This window comes from Rhinatrema bivittatum, chromosome 1, assembly GCF_901001135.1.
Source record: "Rhinatrema bivittatum chromosome 1, aRhiBiv1.1, whole genome shotgun sequence".
NCBI lineage: Eukaryota > Metazoa > Chordata > Amphibia > Gymnophiona > Rhinatrematidae > Rhinatrema > Rhinatrema bivittatum.
Genome location: NC_042615.1, coordinates 433,395,710 through 433,422,362, shown reverse-complemented (window position 1 = coordinate 433,422,362; position 26,653 = coordinate 433,395,710). Strand labels below are relative to the sequence as shown.

Here is a 26,653-nt window from a genome sequence, read left to right as displayed (position 1 = left end):
CTGGATTCCTTGATCCCTCATGTGCTAGCAGAGCTCGATATTCAGGTGCTGCAGCCCGTGGCGGAGCCTTCCTCGGGGGATCTGGTCTTGGGTCTTCGGGCTCCCCCCTAGAACCTTTCCCTTTCAGCCGATGCTTTTGCAGCTTATGACCCGGGAATGGGATGCGCCTGAAGCTAGCCTGCGAGTTAGTAGGGCCATAGAAAAGCTTTATCCGCTTCCGGAGGAGTCCTTGGATCTGCTTAAGATCCCTAAAGTGGACGCGGCCGTTTTGGCGATCGCCAAGCGCACAACCATTCCTGTGACGGGAGTGGCAGCTCTTAAGGACCTCCAGGATAGGAAGCTGGAGGTTCTTCTCAAAAGGATTTTTGAGATTTTGGCACTAGGCGTCAGGGCGGCCGTCTGCAGTAGTCTCATGCAGAGAGCTACTCTTAGATGGGTGCAGCAGTTGCTCACAACTCAGGAGCTTCCCCCGGCGGAAGCGGAACAGGCGGACCGTATGGAGGCGGCAGTAGCTTATATGGCGGATGCTTTGTATGATCTCCTACGTACCTCTTCGATGGCCTCGGCAGTGTCTGCAAGGAGGCTTCTTTGGCTCCACAGCTGACATCTCAGCTGGGTTCCTTCCCATTTAAAGGAAAGCTGTTGTTTGGTGATGACCTGGAGCATCTCATTAAATCCTTAGGGGCAAAAGGTTTACAAGCTCCCTGAGGACAAGCCCAGGTCTTCTCGCCCCTTCGGCTTGTTTCGGGGTTGTTTTTGGGGTCAACGCCGTTTTCGGGCAGGTAGGGTCCCGTCCTTTCCTCCGCGACAAGCGTCAGCGCGATCCCAATCTTGGGCCTATTCCTTTCGCGGTAGACTGACTCTGCGTGACGGAGCCTCCCAAGGATTTTCCGCAAACAAGTCTACCAAATGAAGGCGTGTCGGCCCATTCCTCCATTCGGAGATTGGAGGTCGTCTCTCTCTGTTTCGCGAGGAATGGGTCAAGATTACTTCGGATCAGTGGGTTCTAAACATCATAGAACACGGTTCCCTGTACGTACCCGGATCAGTCTAGACTGCTTGGTTTTGCCTCCCCTCTAGCAGATAGAGATAGAGATGTTTTAAAAACAAAGCTCCGCCTTATATTTATTTATTTATTTATTTATTTGAGACTTTTATATACCGACATTAGCATGCAACATCATACCGGTTTACTTTAGAACTGACAGATGGAAAATACAATGAACAGGAGAGGGGGGCGGGGGAAACTAGTAATATATAGGATATATATACATAGGAGAGTGCCACCTGCAGTCCACCAGTATTTCTCTGTCTCTAACAGATGGTGGAGGTGCAAAACCTACAGTCTGGTCTTTATTTTGGGTTAGATTAGTATAGTTAGTGAGAGTTCTCTGTGTATTTTCTAGTTTAAGAGTTTGTCTCTTTAAAATTACTTAACCAAAAAAAAAAAAAAGAATTTTCTTGTGGTCCTCCTCCCAGAGGGTTGTTAGGCTCTGAGAGGGCCGTCCCTTGCTAGTCAGAGGCAGCTGCAGACGGGGGTTGAGGACTCTATCAATTGAGGCAGTGTGGTGCGATACTGGGGAGCCCGGCTCAGCACCCTGGACCACGGTGGACTATTTTCACCTTAAAAACAAAAAAAGGTTTTGAAGTACTTTTTCTTTGCTTCCGTTTTTGTTCGGGCAGTCTCTCCCTCCCTTCCACTCATACCGGGGGGGGGGGGGGGGGGGGATTTTTGCCACGTTCTCGGCCTCGGGGGGTGTAATTTTGAATTTTTTTCAGGCGTTTCTTTCTCCTCCCTTTCTTCCCCAATGCTGCGGGCGGCCGCGTGCAGCTCTCCCGTCAGAACTTGTGTGCACAATGTTTACTGGGGGGAGAAGGGTCCTCCGGTGCAGGAATGGCCAAAAATATTAATAAAAGCAGGCTACAGCGTGTTCCTTCGCCGGCAGCAGGGGATGCTCAGTTAGCACAGGATCCTTTTCCCTTAAGCGTGGGAACAGAGGCCATTTTGCACTCGTTTCACTCTGCTACTATGACTATCATGGGGGAGGGGTCCTTCCCTCCTCAATTATCTCTTCAGCCGCGGCCTCCTGAAAACAGAGAATCGCAGCAGCCTGCCTCCCCTGGCCCGGAGGTCAGTCCTGAGGGGACTTCTGATACCTCCTCTGAGTCTTCCTTCATTGTTTTCTTACATGAAGCCTTCAAGGCAAGGAAGTCCAAGCAAGCTGATTGCAGGGGGAAAGTTTGATCCCCATAAGGCCCGGGCATCTAAGTGAGCCAAGGCTGATAAGGAGACGGGACCTATCAAGTCTAAGCGCTGCAGGGGGTCCGCAGGGGGTTACAGAACTGGATTCAGATCTTGGGGACCCGGATTGTCAACCTCTGATTCCGCAGCGAGCGGATGACTCAGAGCCAGATCCGCCGCTGGCAGAGAGAGGCTCTCGGGCGGCGGAGGGCGATGACCCTAAGGTGGTTCGTCTTTTTCGTAAAGACGAGTTGGCACCTCTTATTCCAACTATACTCTCTGAGCTGGGCATTGACAGACCTACCAAGGAATCCAAACTCGGGAAGATGGACCCTGTTTTGTTGGGCCTGAGAGGTCCTGCTACTGCCTTTCCTTTTCCATTTTTCGGACTTGTTTCGAGAATGGGACACCCCGGATCTCGGATTAAAAGTCAGTAAAGCCATGGATATTTATTTATTTATTTATTATTTATTTATTTGGAGCTTTTTATATACCGCGGTACGTATAGGTCTACATCACCTCGGTTTACAGGAAACAATAACTTAGCCAAAGGCTTTACAATTAACCGGTTATACAGTAAGAAAACAATAAATAGCAACAGGCTTTACATATAACAGTTAAAAGTATGTCAACAATCTAAATAAATAGTTTTTACTGAAATAACAAATTCCCGAGATCAGGATATAGCTTCTGTACATATAATCTTCAATGAAAGTTTAAACTCAGAGTAGTTCAGTCCATTAACTTGTCAAAGGCAAAGTTCGGAATCGTGTCAATACACAGTGTCAAACAATGAGAAGGCGGGGAAAAGGGAAAGAGAGGGATAGGCAGAGTGAAACAAACGAGAGTATTAAAGTAGAAGGTGGCGCATCAGTGGAATATATGTCAATCTATTAGAAGAAGGAAAAAGAATGTGGCATAGGTGCCAAGCTTTATCCTCTGCCAGAGAATGCCTTGGAGATGCTGTGGGTACCGAAAGTGGATTCGGCGGTGTTCTGTCACTAAGAAAATCACGATTTCCGTCACAGGAACGACAGCACTCAAGGATCTGCAGGACAGGAAGTTAGAGGTACAGCTCAAATGGATTTTTGAGGTCTCAGCCATGTGAGTCCGGGCGGCTATTTGTAGTAATTTTGCTATGCGAGCTGGGCTTCGATGGGTGCAACAATTGCAGGCCAATGTAGACTTCTCGGCCGAGGAAGCGGCTCAGGTGAACCGTTTGGAATCCTCGGTGGCTTACTGTGCTGATGCCTTCCACGACCTCCTCCGGACATCCGCCAGGTCCATGGTATCGGCAGTTGCTGCTCGCCGGCTCTTGTGGTGGTGCAACTGGTCGGCGGACGTGTCTTCTAAGGCTCAACTGGGATCTTTGCCCTTTAAGGGTAAGTTACGTTTTGGTAAGATCTTGGACGACATGATTCAGTCTCTGGGAGAGAATAAGGTGCATCAGTTGCCGGAAGACAGACCTCGCTCATGTAGTTCCTTTTCTTCTTGAGCCAGAATTAGAGGGAATCGGAGGTATCGCCCGCTTCATCCTTTCGTTCGGCTCCGGCGAAGCAGCAAACCTATACTCAGACTTTTAGGGGTCGAAGATTCGGCAGACCTGGGGCGGTTTAACCTTTCTCAGGAGCAAAATCCTCCCAATGAAGGAGCGCTGGTCCACTCCTCAACTCCGGAAGTGGGGGGCAGACTGGTCCTGTTCTTCGAGGAGTGGACCAAGGTGACCTCGGATTAGTGGGTCCTGTCTGTGATAAATCAAGGCACGGCGGCCCGGAGATCAGTTTCCCATCTCTCCCTGCGGGTATGCCACAAAAAGAGCAGCGGTTCAGGAGACGTTACAGTGGCTGCTACAATTAAGGGCCATAGTTCCCGTTCCTCCAGAGGAGCAAGGAAGGGGTCGTTACTCCATATATTTCGTGGTACCAAAGAAGGAAGGATCATTCCGCCCCATCCTAGACCTCAAGGAGGTGAACAAGTGTCTAAAGATCCCACGATTTTGCATGGAGACTCTCCGGTTGGTCATTACCTCGGTAAGGCAGGGAGAATTCCTGGCTTCGTTGGATCTAATGGAGGCTTACTTCCACATAAGGATCCGTCAGGACCACCAAAGGTTTCTGCAGTTCTGCATCCTGGGACAGCATTTTCAGTTTCGGGCTCTACCCTTCGGCCTGGCGACTGCACCCCAGACTTTCACCAAAGTGTTGGTGGTGGTGGTGGTGGCAGCTCATCTCCGGAGGGAAGGTCTTCGGGTACATCCCTACTTGGACGATTGCTGATTCGCGCAAAGTCGGAAGCCTTAGCCAAAGATGCGATTCACAGAGTACTGCAGTCTCTACGGTCGCTGGGCTGGGTGGTCAACCTCTCCAAGAGCAAGCTCGTACCCTCTCAGTCCTTGGAGTATTTGGGAGCGCTCTTCGATACTCAGCAGGGCCGAGTTTTTCTCACCACGGACTGCATCATCAAGGTACAAGCTCAGGTGCGGAGCCTGTTACTTCAAACTTCTCCCAGGGTTCGAGAATATCTACAGGTTCTTGGGTCCATGGCATCGACCTTAGAGCTGGTGCCATGGTCGTTTGCTCATATGCGGCCCTTGCAGTACGCATTACTGTCCCGTTGGAACCCAGTATCTGAACTGTTTTTTCTTCCGTTGTCACTTACGCAAGTGGCAAGAAACAACCTAGCGTGGTGGCTAGAGACGGACAATCTATCTAGGGGAGTACCCCTGGAGATTCCCGATTGGACAGTGGTCACCACGGATGCCAGTCTCTCCGGCTGGGGAGCGGTGTGCCAGAGGAAGTCCGTGCAGGGCTTATGGTCTTCCGAGGAGTCTCTGTGGTCGATCAATCAGTTGGAGACCCGGGCAGTACGGTTAGCGTTACAAGCCTTCAGTCCTCTCCTACAGGGGAGGGCAGTCCGGGTATTGTCGGACAATGCGACCATGGTAGCTTACATCAACCGCCAAGGCAGAACCAGGAGTCATCCTGTGACGGAGGAAATGGCTCAGTTGTTCAGCTGGGTGGAACGTCACTTGATAAGCATTGTGGCGTTTCATATTACTGGCGTGGACAACATCCAAGCGGATTTTCTCAGTCAACACCATCTTGATCCCAGAGAATGGGAATTGTCAGGACGCTTTTCAGCACATATGCTTAGCGTGGGGCAAGCCCAGCATGGATTTCATGGCAACTTTTCGGAACGCCAAAGCTCCCAGGTTCTACTCGAGCCGCCGGGAGCAGAAGGAGTAGATGCTCTACCCTGGCCCGTCAACGTGCTTCTATACGTATTTCCACCCTGGCCGTTACTCAGCAGAGTGCTCCGCCGGATAGAGCGTCATTCAGCGCCAGTGATTCTGGTAGCACCAGAATGGCCGAGGCGTCCTTGGTTCGCAGACCTCCTCAATCTCGCAGCGGTGGGTCCGATACGGTTTCCAGGAATCTCGTATTTACTCCACCAAGGACCCGTTTGTTTGGAAGAAGCTGATCACTTTTGTCTAGCGGCATGGCTTTTGAACAGCGCCGCCTAAGTGCCAAGGGTTATTCTCCTGCGGTAGTGGCTACTCTTCTCCGTTTGCACAAAACTTCCACTAATCCTTGCGTTCGTTTGGGTTTGGAAGGTTTTTGAAGCTTGGTGTTTTGATCGAGACGTTTCACCAACCCGGGCTTCAGTATCCGATGTTTTGTGTTTTCTGCAAAAGGGACTGTCCATGGGCTTGTCATGTAGTTCCTTACGTGTATAGGTAGCAGCCCTTGGTTGTTTGCGTGGGATGGTGCAGGGTGGAACCTTGGCGGTGCATCCAGACATAGCGCGGTTCCTTCGGGCAGCAAAACATTTACGTCCTACACTTCACCAGCCTTGTCCTTCTTGGAGTCTGAATTTGGTGCTTACAGCTTTGTGTGAGGCGCCTTTTTCTCGTCGCCATCACTTCAGCTCAATGGGTGTCTGAACTCCAAGCTCTTTCTTGCCGGGAGCCTTTTTTGAGGATCTCCAATTCGGGTGTTTCTATCTGGACGGTTCCTTCTTTTCTGCCGAAGGTGATATCATCTTTTCATGTCAATCAATCGGTGGAGCTTCCAGCCTTTGGGTATCTGGACCGTTCGGATTCTCTGTCCCGCGATTTGCGGAAGCTGGATGTTTGTAGAGCACTACTACGCTACTTGGAGGTCACAAATGAGTTTCGCAAGTCAGACCATCTCTTTGTGCTCTGGAACGGTGATCGACGGGGTCACATGGCTTCAAAAGCTACCATTGCCTGTTGGATGAAAGAGGCTATCAGCTCCTCTTATTTGCTACGAGGCTGAGTTCTTCCAGTCGGCCTCCGGGCTCATTCTACTAGGTCGCAAGCAGCGTCCTGGGCGGAGTCTCATTTCGTTTTTCCACAGGAGATCTGGCAGCGTGGAAGTCACTCCATACTTTCACGCGGCATTACAGATTGGATATGCAGGCTGCAGATTCTGGAGGATTCGGAGAAGGTGTGCTACAAGCAGGCCTCTCTGGATCCCACCCTGGGTAAGAACAGCTATGGTACATCCCAGCAGTAGGACTGATCCGGGTACGTACAGGGAAAGGAAAATTAGTTTCTTACCTGATAATTTTCATTCCTGTAGTACCACGAATCAGTCCAGAGGCCCGCCCTGTCAGAGTGATTCAAATGGGGGAGAGTCCGCTCGCTTTTCCATTTTTTTTTCTGCAGATCTTTGAATTTTCCTTGTGGTTCTATAGGTTCCGATCTTATTGGGCTTCAGTGACCCGGTGGTAAAATTTCCTTTTCTGGTTCAGGAGTTAGTGTATATAGTTATGGTATCTTACAGGAGCCATCTTGCTTTGTCATTACGAAATACTGGCGGACTGTAGGTGGCACTCTCCTATATAAGGTGGAGTTTTGTTTTTAAAACATCTCTGTCTCTATCTGCTAGAGGGGGGCAAAAACCAGCAGTCTGGACTGATCGGTGGTACTACAGGAACGAAAATTATCAGGTAAGAAACTAATTTCCCTTTACGCTTTGGATTTTGCTCGTCCACTACGGGAATTTTCTTGGTGTCTCCTTGCGGGTCCCGGACAAAGCAGCAGGTGGTACTCCAGACCCTGTGTCGATTAAAGGCTCTGGGAGTGATTGTCCCGGTCCCGCCGGACAAACATTGGACCAGAAGGTACTCCATTTATTTCGTGGTCCCCAAGAAGGGAGGGCTCCTTCCGTCCAATATTAGACTTAAAGAAGGTCAACAGAGTGCTTCGGGTACCTCGCTTTCGCATGGAGACCTTAAGGTCCGTCATTGCTGCAGTCCACAAAGGCAAATTTTTGGCCTCTTTGGATATGACTGAGGCTTACCTTCACATAGGAATCCAAGAGCATCATCGGAGGTTTCTGCGGTTCATGGTCTTGGGCGAGCATTATCAGTTTCGGGTGCTTCCGTTTGGTTTGGCGACGGCTCCTCGCATATTCAGCAAGGTGATGGTGGTAGTGGCAGCAGCTCTCAGGCGGGAGGGGATATTAGTTCACCCCTATTTGGACGACTGGCTCATTTGGGCAAAGTCGGAGGATCTTTGCAAAGTGGTGGTTCGGTCAGTATTGCATCGGCTCCACTTGCTTGGATGGGTATTCAATTTTGCGAAGAATCAATTGGTACCTTCCCAGGTGTTGCAATTCCTGGGAGCCTGTTTCGACATGGTTGTGGACAAAGTTTTTCTTCCACAGGAGAGGATGGTCAAGCTGATGTCTCAGGTGCGCCATTTCTTGGCCCTCCCTTTGCCCAAGGTATGGGACTATTTGAAGGTTTTTGGCTCTATGGCGTCTACTCTGGAGTTGGTTCCCTGGGCGTTTGCTCATATAAGACCTTTGCAGAGGGCATTGCTTTCCCGCTGGGACCCCAGGTCCGAACAGTTCCACTTACCCTTGCCCCTCATGGATCCCGCCAGGTCCAGTCTCGAATGGTGGTTAGTTCCCAATCACTTACAACAGGGGATGGACCTAGAGAATCCCCAGTGGATGATTGTGACTACAGATGCCAGCCAATTGGCACAAGGGCAGTGGACAGCTCAGGAGTCCACACATCCATAAATCAGTTGGAGATGAGTGCAGTTTGTCTAGCGCTGCGCAGTTTTCTCCCGCTTGTTCAGCATCAGTTGGTGAGGGTTCTATTCGACAATGCGACAACTGTAGCGTACATCAACAGACAAGGAGGAACAAAGAGTCGACCAGTGGCCACAGAGGCGGACAAGCTGATGGCTGGGCGGAACGCATTCTGGTCCTGTTGGCGGCGTCTCACATAGCCGGAGTGGACAACATTCAGGCAGATTTTCTCAGTCGCCAGCGGCTAGACCCCGGCAAGTGGGAGTTGTCCGAGGAGGCAATGTGGCTCTTGATTCGTTGGTGGGGAGTGCCCTGGCTGGATTTGATGGCAACTCGGCTGAACGCAAAGGCAGCTCATTTCTTCAGTTGCAGAAAGGTGCACGGAGCGGAAGGAGTAGATGCCTTTGTCATTCCATGGCCCTGTGACGTGCTACTCTGTGTTTCCTCCTTGGCCGAATAGAGTCCCACCGGGGGCCGGTTCTCCTCATAGCCCTGGAATGGCCATGGAGGCCGTGGTTCGCAGACCTGATCATCTTGGCAGTTGATGGTCCCTTGCATCTCGGTCACCTTCCAAATTTACTTCGACAGGGTCCAGTATTTTTTGATCAGGCGGCTCGCTTTTGTCTAGCGGCTTGGTTTATGAGAGGCGACAGTTGAGAAAGAAGGGGTATCCGGATGCGGTTATCTCCAGTTCTCTCACGGAAGACTTCCACTTCTCTCACTTATGTTTGGGTATGGAAGATTTTCGATTCATGGTGCAGCGTGTTGAAGGTGTCCCCATGTAAGACCACTATTGTGCATATTCTTGCATTCTTACAGGACGGACTGAAGAAAGGACTGGCATACAGCTCGCTCCAGGATCAAGTAGCGATATTAGACTGTTTAAGGGGTAAGGTTGACGGGACATCTCTTGCAGTACATCCAGATGTGGTGCTTTTTTGAAGGGCGCCAAGGATTTGTACCCGCCGGTGCGGGCAGTCTGTCCTTCGTGGAGCTTGAATCTGGTTCTCCGAGGGCTCTGTGGTCCCCCCTTTGAGCCTATCAAGCGGGCTACGTTGAAGGATTTAACTCTCCAAGCAGTATTCCTCTTGGCTATTTGTTTGGCCAGACGAATATCTGAGATTCAAGCGTTGTCCTGCAGAGAGCCGGTTTTGCGGATCTTGGAATCTGGGGTTTCACTTAGGACAGTGTCTTCTTTTCTGCCGAAGGTGGTATCGGGGTTTCATGTGAATCAGTCAGAAGAGTTACCGGCTTTTCTGGATTTGGATCAGAATTTTCCCCAGGCTCATGATTTGAGGAGACTAGATGTCCATCGGGTACTGCTTCGGTACTTGGAAATGACTAATGCTTTCGATTGTCAGACCACCTTTTTGTCTTATGGGAGCGGTCCTAAGAAAGGAGGCAAGACATCCAAGGCTACTATTGCCCGATGGTTGAAAGACACTATTGCTTTGGCATACATATGTCACGGGCAGCAAGTGCCAGATGGTCTTAAAGCTCAGTCAATCAGATCTCAAATGGCATCTTGGGCAGAAAGCCAATGTGTTTTGCCACAGGAAATTTGCAAAGCAGCTATTTCAAAATCTTTGCACACCTTTGCTAAGCATTACTGGTTAGACGTCTGGGCTCCGAATGTTGATTCTTTTGGCAGTAGTGTGCTTCGCGAGGGACTCTCCGGGTCCCACCTCATTTAGGGCAGCTTGGGTACATCCCAGCGGTCTGGACTGATCCTGGTTCATACAGGGAAAGGAAAATTGATTCTTACATGCTAATTTTCTCAGGGTTGACCACCCATCCCAACGAATCCAACATCCAGAGCATCCGCAGCTCTGCATAGGCTTTCTGACTTTGCTCGAACTAACCAATCATCCAGATAGGGATGCACCAGTATCCTTTCCCGTCGCAAGATGGCGCGACCATCACCTTGGTAAAGACCCTGGGCGCCGTCACGAGCCTGAATGGGAGGGCGCAGAATTGAAAATGGTGCCTGAGTATCGCAAACCACAGATATTTCTGATGGTCCAAGCGTATCGGTATGTGCAGATATGCTTCCGTCAGATCCAGTGATGCCAAGACCTCTCCCCTGTGCACTAACGCTATGACGGAGCGAAGAGTTTCCATTCGGAATCGGGGTATCTTCAGGGAACGATTCACCCGCTTCAGATCGAGGATGGGACGGAAGGTACCCTTCTTCTTTGGTACCACGAAGTAGATGGAGTAGCGCCCACGTCTTAGCTGCCCTTTGGGCACTGGAACTCTGGCACCCAGATCTTGCAGGAACTGTAGAATGACTCGCACCGCCTTGCACTTTAGGTGGTACACGCAAGGGGGCACTATGTAATGCTCCTTGATTGGCCGAGCAAAATCTAACACGTAGCCTTGTACTATGATGCTTAGGACCCATTGGTCGGAGGTCAATTTTGCCCACGCCTCCCGGTAAAGGGTTAACCTTCCCCCATCCTTGGAACAGAAATGTGGACTGGCCTCACTTCATTGCGTGGTCTTGGAGCCCCCATGGGACTATGGAGCACCGTCCTGGCAGGTCGGCGGTCTTGAAAGGACTGGTTCCAAGAAGCTTGACAGCCGGTGCCCTGGTGAAAGGACGTCCCGGCGGACCGTGAGGAGTGGAAACAGCGATTTCCCCAAAATCTCATCCGCTGAGGAATAGAACCTCTAGATCGAGGCCTATCCTCCGGCAACCTGTGGACCTTGTTCTCTCCCAGAAACTTTATCATGTCCTCCAGCTGTTGCCCAAAAAGGAGTTTTTTCCCTTTAATGTTAAAGAGCTCAGCTGCGCTTTAGAGGACACATCGACCGACCAGTTTCTGAGCCAGAGGAGTTTGCGGGCGGAAACCGCAGCAACCATTGTCCTGCCCAAAGTCCGCAGAAGACCATACAGGGTATCTGCACTATAAGCCACCGCCGGCTCGAGACAGCTAGCACGTTGCGCTGCCGCATCAGAGAGGGAAGCCTCATCCTGCCAATCCTGAACCCATCGGAGACAAGCCCTCTGTGCAAAACTGATGCTCATAGCAACCCGAACCCCAAGGGCCGAAACCTCAAAAATATTCTTTAGCTGCAGCTCCAGCTTACGATCCTGCAAGTCTTTCTACGCAGTGGCCCCCGTGACCGTGGCATCCACCTTGGGGATCTTGAGTAGATCCAAAGCCTCCTCCGGAAGCGGGTATAATTTATTCATAGCTTGTCCCTCTTTCAAGCCAAGATCTGGAGTGTCCCACTCCTTAAACAAAAGATCCGTGACAGACATATGAAAAGGAAAAGATCGAGCTGGACCCCGGAAGCCCACCATGACTGGATCCATAGCTCATAAGAAATTGCCATGATGGGTCAGACCAAGGGTCCATCAAGCCCAGCATCCTGTTTCCAACAGAGGCCAAACCAGGCCACAAGAACCTGGCAATTACCCAAACACTAAGAAGATCCCATGCTACTGATGCAATTAATAGCAGTGGCTATTTATTTTATTTATTTATTTATTGAAGGGGGGTTTTTTATATACCGCGGCACATTTGGAACATCACCTCTGTTTTCAATGAAACAATGCAGCAAAAGGCTTTATATAGAAACACAAAACATAAATCGCTACATTATACATGGTAACAGGGGTTAAACGTAAATATTTGGTTTAAACTTAAACTTCATAAATAAAAACATCATAAATATTCCTTAAGTAAACTTGATTAATAGCCATTAATGGACTTCTCCTCCGAGAACTTATCCAAATCTTTTTTGAACCCAGCTACACTAACTGCACTAACCACATCCTCTGGCAACAAATTCCAGAGCTTAATTGTGCATTGAGTAAAAAAGAATTTTCTCCAATTAGTCTTAAATGTGCTACTTGCTAGCTTCATGGAATGCCTCCTAGTCCTTCTATTATTCGAAAGTGTAAATAACCGATTCACATCTAATCGTTCAAGACCACTCATGATCTTAAAGACCCATATCATATCCCCCCTCAGCCATCTCTTCTCCAAGCTGAACAGCCCTAACCTCTTCAGCCTTTCCTCATAGGGGAGCTGTTCCATCCCCTTTATCATTTTGGTTGCCCTTCCCTGTACCTTCTCCATCACAACTATATCTTTTTTGAGATGCGGCGACCAGAATTAAGAATATGCCATACTGGGTCAGACCTAGGGTCCATCAAGCCCAGCATCCTGTTTCCAACAGTGGCCAATCCAGGCCATAAGAACCTGGCAAATACCCAAAAACTAAGTCTATTCCATGTTACCGTTGCTAGTAATAACAGTGGCTATTTTCTAAGTCAACTTAATTAATAGCAGGTAATGGACTTCTTCTCCAAGAACTTATCCAATCCTTTTTTAAACACAGCTATACTAACTGCACTAACCACATCCTCTGGCAACAAATTCCAGAGTTTAATTGTATGTTGAGTAAAAAAGAACTTTCTCCGATTAGTTTTAAATATGCCACATGCAAACTTCATGGAGTGCCCCCTAGTCTTTCTATTATCCGAAAGAGTAAAAAACTGATTGACATCTACCTGTTCTAGACCTCATGATTTTAAACACCTCTATCATATCCCCTCCTCAGCCGTCTCTTTTTCAAGCTGAAAAGTCCTAACCTCTTTAGTCTAGCAGTTGGAGTTGCTAGCAGTTGGAGACGGATCAGATTTCAATCTGACGTCAGCCCCTAGTACATATACCCCTGCAGGAAGTGCAGATCCTCAGTATTTTCCGTCTCCAAAGCAGTTAGGAGCTAAATTTTAAAGAAAATTCCTACCTGAAGACGAGCCCCGCACTCCTGCGGTGATACCCTCGGGTCCCTCCCCCAGTTGAGTTTCCTGAGGTGATTTCCGTGGTCCCTCGGAGGTAAGAGCCTCGGTCCGGTGGCCGAATCGCGGCAGGGACCTAGTCCCCAAGTTAGAAGGGCTCGGGCGCGGCATAGAGGCAGCCTCGGTCCGGAGCCGTTCGCGGCGAGGACTTAGCCCCCGAGCGAGACGAGTTCGGGCGCGGCTTAGAGGCAGCGGGTGCACCCTCAAAAGCGGCGGTGAAGGTAGTTGCCCTCTCCCCCCGCAGCCGGAGCCCACCCAGGATGAGACCGGGAAGCGCCGAAGGTAAGGTAGAAATCTTTACTTGTGCCGGTCTCCGAGGATTGAGGACGAGCGCAGGCCATCGGCCGAAGCCAGCGCCACCGGGTTGATCCGCCCTAGCAGGGCCAGATCCCGGCATTTCCAAGGGCTTCCCACGTGGAGGCCCTCCGAGGTAGTCGCCATCTTGCCCGCATGGTCGCCATCGCCATCTTGGCTTAATCTCGCCGTTCTCATCGCCGCCGGCCAAGCGCACAAAACTACTTCTGCGCACAAACCTACTTCGGCGCCTAAGTTACACATGCAAGAACACTCAGACGCATAAGCGGCCCGCGCAAGTCCCGGTCACACAGACTACGCGCACTCGACTACCGGCGCGCACATCCGGGGTTAAGCGCACAGATACGCGCACAACCCAAATTAAGCACACTAATACGCGCTCAAGTCCATGCACGCGTCCAGGCACTCCGGAGCGAACCATGTACGCGCAGGCAACCTTGACGCCGCCAAGATCAGAAGTAAAATCTCTAGGCCTCTGCTCAGCATGCCATCTCAGGGCCGCCCAGAGCCAGGAAGCCGACGCTCTATGCACCCAATGCGAGGAGGCCCTGGGAGATCCACCACAAGCTCAGACTCGCCCAGGGCCGGGGACTAGCTCTTCAGGGGGCTCCCTGGAGCTAGCAAACCCCAGCGGGACCCCCTCCCAGCCGGAGGCTCCCAGGGAAACAGCGCCACTCAATGTGGACCCCTCGTCTGTTTCTTGGGTGGAACTCTTCAAGGGGATTCACGCCTTTGTCCGGATGCAAACGGATTCCCGGGCAGACCAACCACATACGTCGCATGAGGACCTCTATGCCCCAGGCCCCTCAAGACCCAGGCATAGGCCCTTACCGCCAAGTAGTCCTACCTTCGAGGGCATGGACTTCTCAGAAGACGAAGCCAAATCTCTAGAAGAAGGAGAACTCCCCCCGGGGACAGAACCCCACCGAACCATGAGGCGGTTCTTCACAAGGGAGGAGCTCCCGGACCTGGTCTCCCAATGCCTGGCAGAACTAGCGATCCCGGTTTCAGAAACCCAGGGGGATCCTGAGGAGAACCCATTTCTGGAAGGCTTTTGACAGACCTCCCGTCATTTCCCGCTCTTGCGAGCCGCGCAACAGCTTATTGACCTGGAATGGAACACCCCAGAGTCTGCCTTTAAAGGGGGAAGGGCCTTGGCCAGTTTGTACCCCCTGGATCCAGCAACCAAAGACATGCTCGCTTGCCCAAGAATGGACGCCATGGTCTGCGCAGTCTCCAAGCGCACCACCACCCCGGTGGAGGGAGGAGCAGCCCTCAAGGACACGCATGACCGGCTGGAAGCTATGCTTAAGCAGTCATTTGACGTGGCCGCTATGTCTCTTCAGATTGCGGCCTGCTGCACCGTGGTGACACGTGCCTGCTTATCCCAGGCCAGGAACGGCACACCGGGAGATATCCTTGACCCAGCGCTATCCTTTCTAATGGACGCAGCCTCAGACCTCGTACGCACAGCGGCCAGAGGAGTATCATCGATGGTGGCAGCCAGGAGACAGCTCTGGCTCAGAAGCTGGTCGGCCGACCCATCTTCCAAATCACGCCTCACAAGAATACCATTCAAAGGATCACTCCTGTTCGGCAGCGATTTAGAAAAGATGGCGGGCAAATGGGGCGAATCTCCAGTACTGCGACTTCCAGAAGACAAGTCAAGGAGAGTCCAGCGACAGCCTTCCAGGACCTCCAGGGGCAGAAGCTCGCAGCGCTTCAACCCATACAGGAGCAGCTACCAGGCGCCCCGCCCTCCGACCAGGAACCAGTCCTTTCGGAGCAAGCACAACAAGAGGGGAAACAGCTCGGGCTCAGGGCCCGGCCACGCTTCGCAATGAGAATCAGCCGACCCATCCAAGGGAAGCCATAGGGGGCAGACTGGTCCTATTCTACCAAAGATGGGTCGAGATAACTTCGGACAAGTGGGTCCTAGCCATCATCCGGGAAGGGTACTACCTGGACTTCATACGCACCCCCCCCCCCCCCCGGACAAGTTTGTGGAGTCTCCCCGCCACGACCCCACCAAAAAGGCGGCAGTGGAAGTTACACTGGCCAGGCTACTGAACCTCGAGGCCATAACTCCGGTACTGCCTCAGGAGATAAACTCTGGTCATTATTCTACATATTTTCTCATTCCCAAGAAAGAGGGAACGTTCCGACCAATCCTGGACCTCAAATCCGTAAACCGATACCTGAAGGTCCCCCGATTCCGCATGGAAACCCTGAGATCCGTAATAAAGGCAATACAGCCGGGAGAGTTCCTCACCTCCCTTGACCTGTCAGAGGCGTACCTGCACATCCCAATTCATCAAGAACACCAACGTTACCTACGCTTCAAGATCCTGGGCAATCACTACCAGTTCCGGGCCCTACCCTTCGGGCTAGCCACAGCACCACGGACGTTCACCAAGGTGATAGTGGTAGTGGCGGCAATACTGCGGAAGGAAGGAGTCCTCGTACATCCTTACTTGGACGACTGGCTGATCAGGGCAAAGTCACCAGAGGAAAGCATCCAATCAACCAACAGAGTCAAGTCTCTATTGGAGAGCCTCAGATGGGTGGTCAACACGAACAAGAGTTCCCTGCAGCCCTCACAATCGTTGGAGTACCTGGGGGTCCACTTCGACACCAAGGAAGACAAAGTCAGCCTGACTCCCACAAGGAGATCAAAACTGTGGAACCGGTTGCAATCCTTGATGAGCGACCCTCGCCCCTCGGCATGGGATTACCTGCAGGCCCTAGGGCTGATGGCATCCACACTGGAAGTGGTCCCCTGGGCGAGGGCCCACATGAGGCCTCTACAACACTCACTGCTGTCCCGCTGGAACCCACGGTCGCACCATTACACCGTACGCTTGCCTCTCCCGGGTACAGTCCGGACCAAACTACGCTGATGGCTGCAGCCCAGCCACATGAACAGAGGCTCAAGACTGTCATCCCCAACCTGGACTCTGCTAACGACAGACGCCAGTCTACGGGGATGGGGAGCACACTGCGAGGAACTAACCGCCCAAGGGCAGTGGAACGCAGAAGAGGCAGGATGGAACATCAATCGCCTAGAAGCGCAGGCAGTCAGACTCGCCTGCCTGCGGTTCGCTCAAAGACTCCGAGGCAAAGCGGTCAGAGTGATGTCTGACAACGCCACAACGGTTGCCTACATCAACAGGCAAGGGGGAACCAGAAGCCAACAGGTGTACTGGAGATAAACCCACTGATGGCATGGGCGGAAGCAAATCTACAGGAGATCTCCGCCGCCCACATCGCCGGGAAAGACAACATCACGGCGGACTTCCTCAGCAGAGAAAGTCTAGACCCAGGAGAATAGAAGCTATCTCCCGCAGTCTTCCGGATGATAGTAAACCGGTGGGGAACACCGGAAATGGACCTCCTGGCGAACAGAACAAACGCCCAAGTACCCAGAAACTTCAGCCGCAAGCGGGATCTACAATCCCAAGGAATCGATGCCCTGGTGCAAACCTGGCCACAGGGCACCATACTATACGCCTTCCCGCCGTGGCCCCTTTTGGGCGCAGTGATTCACAAGATACAGCTACACAAGGGACTATTTCTTCTGGTGGCACCGGACTGGCCAAGAAGACCGTGGTACGCAGACATGAGAAGACTGCTGGCAGGGAACCCTCTACCCCTGCCCCCTCTCAGAGACCTGCTACAACAAGGTCCGATCGTCCACGAGGACCCGACTCAATTCTCTCTTACGGTCTGGCCATTGAGATGGCTCGCCTGAAGAAGAGCGGCTACTCGGGGGCGGTAATAGACACCCTCCTCCGAGCACATAAGTTCTCCACATCGCTAACATACATAAGGATCTGGAGAATATTTGAGGCCTGGTGCGAAGATCATGACATCAAGGCACGCTCACTTAAAGTTCCCGTAATGCTGGAGTTCCTACAGAGCGGACTTCAGAAAGGACTGTCCCTCAATTCCATCAAGGTACAGGTGGCAGCACTGGCATGCTTCGGCACCAGGGACGACAGTAATAGCCTAGCCTCTCACCCGGATGTGTCACGTTTCCTGAGAGGAGTCAAACACATTCGCCCACCGCTGAAGTGGCCGGTACCTCTGTGGAACCTCAACCTCGTCCTGAACTTCCTATCTGGATCCACCTTCAGACCCCTTCGAGGCTTATCACTCCGTCAGCTGACCCTGAAGATTGCCTTCCTCCTGGCAGTTTGCTCAGCGCGACGCATCTCTGAACTACAAGCACTGTCTTGCCGTGAGCCTTTCCTTAGGTTCACCCCAGGATCCATCCAGCTGCGCACGGTACCGTCATTCCTTCCCAAAGTGGTCTCCCACTTCCATCTGAACCAGACCATCTCGCTTCCCTCGGTGGAAGCCCTGGAGAATTTGGAAGAAATCCGTAACCTGCGTCACCTCAACGTTGGCAGAATCCTCTCCAGATACCTGAAAATGTCAGAACCCGTACGGAAGATGGACCACCTTTTCGTCCTTCACAGCGGGAAAAGACTAGGGGAAGCAGCCTCGCGGGCAACCATAGCCCGCTGGATCAAGGAAGTTATCAAGGCGGCCTACGTAGAAGCAGGGAAACCTCTACAGGTCAAGGCCCATTCAACCAGAGCCCAGGCAGCGTCCTGGGCAGAAACAAGAATGATGTCGCCTGCCAAGATCTGCAGGGCGGCAACAGGTCCTCCATCCATACCTTCTCCAGATTCTACCGTCTGGATGTTCAGGCTCGGGAGGACACGGCATTCGCAAGGGCAATACTAAGTGGGTCACAGGCAGCCTCCCACCCGGTTCGGAAGTAGCTTTTATACATCCCATTCGTTCTGAGTCCATCTGCTACACGCTAGGAAATGGAGAAATTACTTACCTGATAATTTCGTTTTCCTTAGTGTAGACAGATGGACTCAGCAGCCCGCCTTTGGCTGCCGTCACGCATGGTATTGCAAATGGTTCAAGGGTAAGCCTCTTTTCGTTTACCTAGGTTCCCACCTGGCTGGGTGTCGACGCTTTCCGGTTGAGCTCCCTGGCGGTCTCCAGCTATACTCAATCGACCAGTTCAAATTATTCCAGTTAATCAAGTTATAACATTTATATAGTTACGAAGTTATACAAGTTAACCAAATTAACCAATCGGTCAGTCAAACATATATCCAATGCTTTGCAAGGAAGAATACTGAGGATCTGCACTTCCTGCAGGGGTATATGTACTAGGGGCTGACGTCAGATTGAAATCTGATCCGTCTCCAACTGCTAGCACGAGTACACTATACCCATTGGTTCTGAGTCCATCTGTCTACACTAAGGAAAACAAAATTATCAGGTAAGTAATTTCTCCAATATATCTATATCTATATATCTATATATATCTGTATCTATATCTATCCACAATGCTTTTCGAGGAGAATACTGAAGAGCGAGTAGGCAAAGTGTTCCTTCCAGATGCTCAAACTCCGGGAACAAATGCGCAATTTTCTCTCACTTTCTCTACCCACGGCCTGGGAGTACCTTCAGGTCCTGGGGTCCATGGCCTCCACTATCGATCTGGTTCCTTGGGCCTTTGCGCTTATGCATCCATTACAGAAGGCTTTGCTATCCCGCTGGAAACCGGTTTTGGAGCAGTTTCGGATGCCTTTCCCGCTCTCCACCATTGCCGAGATGCAATGGTGGCTCTCGCCTGCCCATCTTCTGAAGGGGGTGCCCCTTTAGATGCCGCAGTGGATCATTGTTACAATGGATGCCAGCCTCTCCGGCTGTGGAGCGGTGTGTCAAACCCAGCTTAAGCAGGGATACTGGTCCCCAGCTCAATTCTGCTGGCACATCAAACGGCTGGAGGCTCGAGCGGTCCGTCTTGTATCAAGGTTTTTCTTCCCTTGCTCCTTCGCAAGGCGGTGCGGGTTCTCTCGGACATCTCCACCATGGTAGCCTATATCAATCGGCATGGAGGCACTAGGAGTCGCTTGGTGGTTCTGGAAGCCAGCAAGCTCTTCGCCTGGGCGGAACATCACCTGGATTGCTTAGCAGCTTCACATATAGCGGAGAAGGAGAATGTTCAAGCCGATTTCCTCAGTTGCCTGCGGCTAGACCCTGGCAAGTGGGAGTTGTCAGACGGAGCGATGAATCTGATCGTCCGCAGGTGGAGTCCCGTCCCCCCCCCACACTTAGATCTGATGGCCACAATGAACAATGCGAAAGCTCCCAGGTTCTTCAGCCGCAGAAGGGAGCATTGCGCGGAAGGAGTGGATGTGCTGGTTCTTCCCTGGCTTTGCTGTGTTCTCCTGTACATGTTTCCCCCTTGTCCATTGGTAGGAAAGATACTCAGAAGAATAGAACTCCATTGGGGCCCCATCATCCTAGTGGCTCCCGAGTGGCCCCGCAGACCGTGGTTCGCGGATCGGTGAACCTCGCGACGGATGGTCCTCTCCGACTCGGCCATCTTCCCTGACTCCTGCGGCAGGGTCCTGTATTTTTCGAACAGGTGGATCGCTTCTGTCTAGCGGCATGGCTTTTGAACGGCGGAGATTGAGAAAGAAAGGATATAAGGAAGAAGTTATATTCACACTGTTGAGAGCCCGGAAGCTGTCTACCTCTCTCGCTTATGTCCGGGTCTGGAAGGTTCTTGAAAATGCACGCGCTGCAGCGGGAGTGTCAGCTCGCAAGTCTCCGGTATCCCAGGTCCTTTCCTTCTTCCAGAACGGTCTTTCCAAGGGCTTGTCTTTCAGCTCCTTGCGGGTGCAGTTTTCTGCCCTCTGTTCCTTATTAGGCAACATTGATGGTTACGCGGTGGCGGCTCATCCGGATGTCGTTCGCTTCCTCAGGGAGCCAAACATTTGAATTTGCCGGTCTGGCCTATTTGTCTCTCGTGGAGTCTTAAACTGGTTCTTCGGGTGCTATGCGAGGCTCCATTCGAACCTCTGCAGCGGGCTACCTTAAGGATTTGACTCTCAAAACCGTCTTCCTGGTGTCCATTTGTTCCGCTTGAAGGGTTTTGGAACTCCAAGCTTTGTCTTGCAGGGACCCTTTTCTACGTTTTTCTGATTCAGGGGTCTCCCTCAAGACGGTACCCTTCTTTTTGCTGAAGGTCGTGTCTTCCTTTCATGTCAATCAGTCGGTGGAACTCCCGGCCTTTACTTCTGCAGATATAGCGAACACGTCTGGCGGTGATCTCCGGCGCCTGGATGTAAACGGGTCTTACTGCGCTACCTCGAGGTTACTAATGAGTTCCGGGTCTCAGATTATATGTTTGTCCTCTGGAGTGGTCCAAATAAGGGCAACAAGGCTTCTAAGGCCACGATTGCTCGTTTCCTAAAGGAGGCTATTGCGTCAGTTTATATCTGTAAGGGCCGATCGGTTCCGGAGGGCTTAAAGGCCCATTCTTTGCGTTCTCAGGCCACTTCTTGGGCGGAGAGTCAGTCTGTCTTTCCTCAGGAAATATGCAGGGCAGCTACTTGAAAGTCTCTGCATACCTTTGCTCGTCATTACCTCCTCGATGTACAGGCTCCAGTTTTTGGCTCCTTCGGTCGGCAGGTTCTTCGAGCGGGACTGTCTCGGTCATACCCTATGTAGGGAAGCTTTGGTACATCCTACGGTCTGGACTGATCTGAGTACGTACAGGGAAAGGAAAATTGGCTCTTACCTGCTAATTTTCGTTCCTGTAGTACCACGGATCAGTCCAGACGCCCTCCCGTGATCGATCTGTTCCGTCTGCTCGAAGTTTCTTTCTTTCTTTACAGATTCCTGGATACTGGATACCTGAATCTGTTATTATTGCTTTAAGGCACCGGAAGTATCTACCAGATAAGAGCGATTTTTATACAGAATTCTTTCAATGGTTCAATTGTTCAATTTATCGGTTTCTGATTGCTTACTTGATTTTTTACGGGTTATATCTGATTTGATAATGTTTATACTGAAGGGGTGCAGGATAGGCTGTATCCTGATATAGGATACCCTTTCAGTTTTAGTCTGTCTCCATCTGCTGGACAGGAGGCTCAACCCATGGTCTGGACTGATCCGTAGTACTACAGGAACGAAAATTAGCAGGTAAGAACCAATTTTCCTTTTTGCACTATTTTTTTTGTAATACTGATTTTTTTTTTTGTCCTCAGTGTATTTTAGTTTTATGTCCTAAACACTATTTCTTTTATATGATAATACTGCCTCTTCAGGCATCTTTCAATGTTATTGAAATTTTATCTGGAACACTTTAGTGTGTTTTTTGCCTTAATTTTTGTTTCTTTCACTATATATATACATATTTTTTCTTACTATATATATATATATATAATGTACATACGGAGTAGCCAGGACAGAATTTTTTTGCTGGGCTTAGTGTTAATATGGATGGGCTCTAGGCAGGATCAAGTATCAGTCTGAGCCATGGTAGTTATTCTTTTATTGCTAAATTCTTGATTGTGCTACAGCTATCATACTTTTCATATTTTAAATGCAATGACTTCAAGGACAGCTCCTTTTGACAGAAATTCTGAGCCTGTTTTATAGAGTAGCAATATCCACACCAGATCTTTTTCATGATCTTGAAGGAATGACGTTGCCCATTTCAGTGGTAAAATCATCAGAACACCGCTGTTATGGATTTCTGATGATGATCACTGCTCATTTCTTAGATCTGCATTGCTGACAGTGCCTATGAACACAGTGTAAGTCTGAACTTGATTACACTGATACTATAGGCTCAAGGGTTATTTTTCTAACCATACTGTAACAATTTTTTTTCTATACCAGTTTCCCATACCGTCAAACCTGACATTTTAATCCGATTTAAGCAAGAGGAATTCAAGACTGAGCCCGAGGAATGTGAGGATGGAGGAAATCTGATGATCACAAGCTCATGTGAGTAGCTGCATGGAGCAGGTGATGTATCCTGGATTAAAGCTGGTGATGGCTGCTCTACTTCATGCACAATGAGGATTAAATCAAGGCCTGTGACTTCTAACCCCTGTTAGGTGGATACTTTGTTTATTCTATCTCCATTATTTCTACTTCTCTCCTTTCATGTACTGATCCCTCTCTGTTTTTGATGGATAAAGGATCTCTCATTCTCTCTTGCAACCCGTCTCTCTTCCCATAGGAGGCAACTCCTTTTCCTCTCCTGTCTTTAATCTTTCTTTCTCTCCTTTGTTTTCTCCCTCCTTGCTCATATTTTGCTGTCCCTTCTCTTCTCTTCATCTTCTTTCATTACCTTCCGTCTCTAGACCGCTATCAGGTTTTTTTTTTATCCTTTCTTCCACCCCTCACCATCTCTGACTTCTCTCAGCACAGTTCCAAAATGCCAACCCTTTCTTCCTTGCAGCAGCTTGTGGTTTTATTTTCTGTGATCTGGACAGGATGGCCTCACTGGAAGGGGCTGGAGTAAGAGAGGTAGAATGGGACGCACTGGAAGCAGCAGTAGGGAGGGATACAGGAAGGGCCACACTAACACCAGCAGGGGATGGGAATGAGGCAGGATAGTTCACAGTGGAATCAGCAGAATTGAAGGAAGAAGGAAGGCCCACACTAGAAACAGTAAGAGGGAGAAAAGCAGAGTGACCACCAATATCAGAGACAGGATGGGGGGAGGTGGGATTCTGCAGCAGTTTTCATTATCAAGGTACTGGGGGAAGCTGCATGCATTCCCTAGCTCCTTTTCATAGCTACAGAGGGTCATTAACTCCTTCCACCAGAAGACTTACATTTTCAACCTTTACTAAGTCCTTAGAATTCAGTTCCAGTATGTATCCAGATCAGTCCAGACTCCTGGGTTTTGCCTCCCTATCAGCAGATGGAAACAGAAAGTTTCACTGACACTACATAACCCAGTGTGCCACCTGCAGACCGTCAGTATTTCTCTGACTCCAGCAGATGGAAGATGGTGTAAAACCTGCAGTCTGGAGTGTTTAAAAAAAAAAAAAAAGAGAAGAAAGAAGAAGATAGAAGTTTGGAAGTGTCCTCCCAGGAGGTTTTATGTCCTGGCGGGGCCACCCCTCCTAGTTAAGGCGAGCGAGCAGGAGGATGGTGACCCTTGGTTTGCTTCTGCCCTGAGAGAGCGCTGAAATCTGATGATACTGGATCCCTCATGTCTTTCTACCTCTCCCAGCTTGGCTGCGGTTCCTATGCTAGCTCCTGGAAAAGAAGACTACTTTCAGGGATGTAATTTTTTTTCTTTAAAAGGGGTGATGCAGTATTAATCCGAGCAGCAGGATCAAGTACAGCGGCCTTCTTTTTTTTTTTCTTGTGCAATTAAAAAGATTTGTAAAACAACTAGAAAATGTGGAGGCTGCCTCTCCTGCCGAGAGGGTGCTATGCTCAGTGGGGAGGTGGTGTTAGCCACCGGCGACTTTGTGACTTTGGGTGATTGAGTCTTGCTGCTCAGCCAGTAATGCCTGGATGCATGTTTCTGTGGTCAGCGGGCAGGCATTCAGTGGCATCATGGCAGACTCACCCAGTGCAAACCAATTGTTTTACAAATTGTTTTAATTGCAAGAGAAAAGAAGTCCACTGTACTTGATCTTACTGGTAGCAGGAATAGGAGGCTGCTGCTCAGATTAATATTGCATTGCATTAATATTGCATTGCCGCCTTGCTAGATTCCGCTGAGAGCATGAGGACAAATTCGCCGATGACGGGCAAAGTATTCCCACTTAGCACAGGCAAAGTGTTTGGGATGCAGTTGTGCACGCTCCCGTTGATAGTGAGAAGGGGATCCCATGGCGCCATGTCGGTCATTCGCACTAAATACAGGCTGGATAGTTGCAGTGTCAGTGTGCTCCAGCAGTATCAGGGATGCACCCAGTTAATTTAGAAGCATGTGTTCACTCTTGAGAGCGAGGAGAGGAAGCCGGCAGCATCAAGGCGCGTGGGGGCTCTCAGTTCATGCTTTTAAATCAGCAAGCACCATGGTAATCGCTTCTACGGGAGGTGACTTCCAGGGGTGCTGTGGTGGGGTTTTCCCTCTTATGGTCATGGCTCGGGGACAGCCCTCCTGTGGGAAGCAGGGTGGGAGATCGTCTAAGGGGCCAAGACCAGAGGTTCCTGTTATAATACTCGCGCCCGATGTAAGCAGAGAGGCTGGATCTGCGGGGCAGGTTTAGTGTCTCTGGTTTCAGCATGTGGGAGGGAAATAGTTCCATCACAGCCACTAAAGGCGGCTAATTTGTCTCTTTCTGTCTCTCTTTCCTGGTAAAGTTCAGGATAGTGATCTGGCAGGCAGTGGTCCCACAGTCATTTTAATGTCAGGGACTATGGGCAAATCCTACGCTTTTCCTCTTGACAGGGGTGAAGGAGTTAGGGCGCAGCAGGGTATTTCCAGGGGAAATTCTTTGATGGACATCTTCTCCAGGATCTGTGCTGTTTTTAGTTCCCTTCTGTTATAGTATTTCAACTGTGTGCCCTACTCTAGAGAGTGCTTAGGGCCTTTTTTTGGTGGGTGAATCCCCTGACAGAGTGGGCTGATGATTCCTGCAGGAGTTTGGACAGGGCTACTAGGTTCTAAGTCATGGTGGGCATTGCAGATGTTGTTTTCCCTGTACATACCCAGATCAGTCCAGACTCCTGGGTTTTGCATTCCAACCAGCAGATGGAGACAAAGTTTTTACTGACACTGCTGCAGTTCCCTCAGTATTTCTCTGTCTCCAGCAGTAGATGGTGCAAAACCTGCAGTTCTGCAGTCAGAAGACTATTGTGGTTTTACGAGCCTTCCTCCCAGGGGAATTTTGGGTCCTAGTGGATCCTTCCCTGTCTGGTCGAGGTGGATGAACTGGGGGTTGGTGTCCCTTTTGTATGCTTGCTCCTTGCTTCCATGGGGTGTAAATCTGGTGGTCCAGATCCCTCCGATTCATGAGGCTGCTGAGGTGGCTTCAGGCTCAGGGTAGTTGTTTTTCTTTGTCTGTCCTTTTTTAATTTAGCCGATTTTCTTTTTTGTTACCAATTCTGTGTTCCATAATAGGAGGTAGGTTTGTTCAAAAAAAAAAGAAAAGAAAAAATAGAATAGCACAATCAAGAAACCTGAGTAGGTTGAAGAGATGGCTCCCTGCCTTTGCTGTCTTGGCAGCCGGGGAGTTTTAATGTTTTAGCCATAGCGGTTGCTGCGTCGGCAGGCTGACAGTGGTATTAAGGTGCGAGGCCGCGTGTGCGGCATGGCTTGTGCACGCTTGAACCATTTCAGACTTTTCTCCGATTGCTTGTCGGGTGGCGAAGGGCCATCCGATGGCCCGGTAGCCGCAAAAAAGAGGACGTTGTCTCCCGCTGGGGTTCTGCTCACATCGGAGCTCCTTTCTCTGTTGGCGTGGGGATGGTGGCCATTTTGAGTTCTCATATAGCCCTTGCCGCGCCGGTGGAGAGGAGGGGGGATTTTCCCCTCCCCCCAAGGCTTTTCACGGTTTGTTTGGACCCCGGGGAGGAGCAGGGGGGAGCAAATGGGGTTGATAGTCCCATTCTGCCTGTTTCTGGGTCCTCTTCGCTGGTGGCTGGTGCCTCCAGGCCCTTTTCTGCAGATTTTGTCTTGCTTTTTGCATGAAGCCTATTTGGCTCAGCAGGAGGCGAATGCAGCAGAGCTGGAGACCCAGGCCTGACCTTCTGAGGGTCTGGATGTGGGTTCCAGACCAGGGCAATCTCGGAGAAAGCAGCCTTCTCTCGTTCAGTGTTTGTTGGCCCCTAATCCGGCTGCCGATGAGTCAGAAGAGGAGCTCGGGAGTGCCTCCGTCACATGATCAGATGATTGATCCGGATGTGGACAGCACAGCTCAGGGGGATGATCTGAAAGAGATTCCAGTTTCTGAGGGTAATGAGGTGGTCTGTCTGTTTCGTAAAGAGGAGTTAGGACTATTGATTCCTCAGGAGGAGCTTTGGGGGTAAAGTTTCTGCAGGAGGACTCTGATATGGAAGGGGTGGATCCAGTCCTGGATGGGCTATGGGGCCTGGCAAGAGCCTTCCCATATCATAAGTCAGTAAAGAAGTTGGTGGATCAGGAGTGGGGTACTTCTGATGCCAGCTTGAGAATTGGGAGGGCAATGGCAAAGCGTTATCCCTTTACCAGAGCAGATGCTGGATCTGCTTTCCCTTCCTAAAGTGCTAGCTGTGGTGTCAACTGTTACCAAGAAGATGACCATTCCGTTGCGGGGTCTGTGGCTTTGAAGGAAACTCAGGATTGAAAACTGGAGGTTTATCTCAAAAGGATTTTTGAGGTGTTGACTCTGGGTTTAAGAGCAGCCATGTGTTCCAGTTTTATGC

The 26,653-nt window shown here is 50.5% G+C and overlaps 2 protein-coding genes across 3 annotated transcripts in view; one reads left to right on the top strand and one right to left on the bottom strand.

Moving 5' to 3' along the window:
• The window catches only part of LOC115092963 (zinc finger protein 567-like), a 1,005,854-nt gene that overhangs the window by 454,457 nt on the left and 524,744 nt on the right, over positions 1–26,653 (bottom strand). The window lies entirely within an intron of this gene.
• The window catches only part of LOC115092993 (oocyte zinc finger protein XlCOF6-like), an 86,254-nt gene that overhangs the window by 16,351 nt on the left and 43,250 nt on the right, over positions 1–26,653 (top strand). The window contains exon 5 of the mRNA XM_029604547.1: positions 22,172–22,279. Coding sequence (XP_029460407.1) covers positions 22,172–22,279 — 108 coding nt within the window. The remainder of the gene's footprint in view (positions 1–22,171; positions 22,280–26,653) is intronic.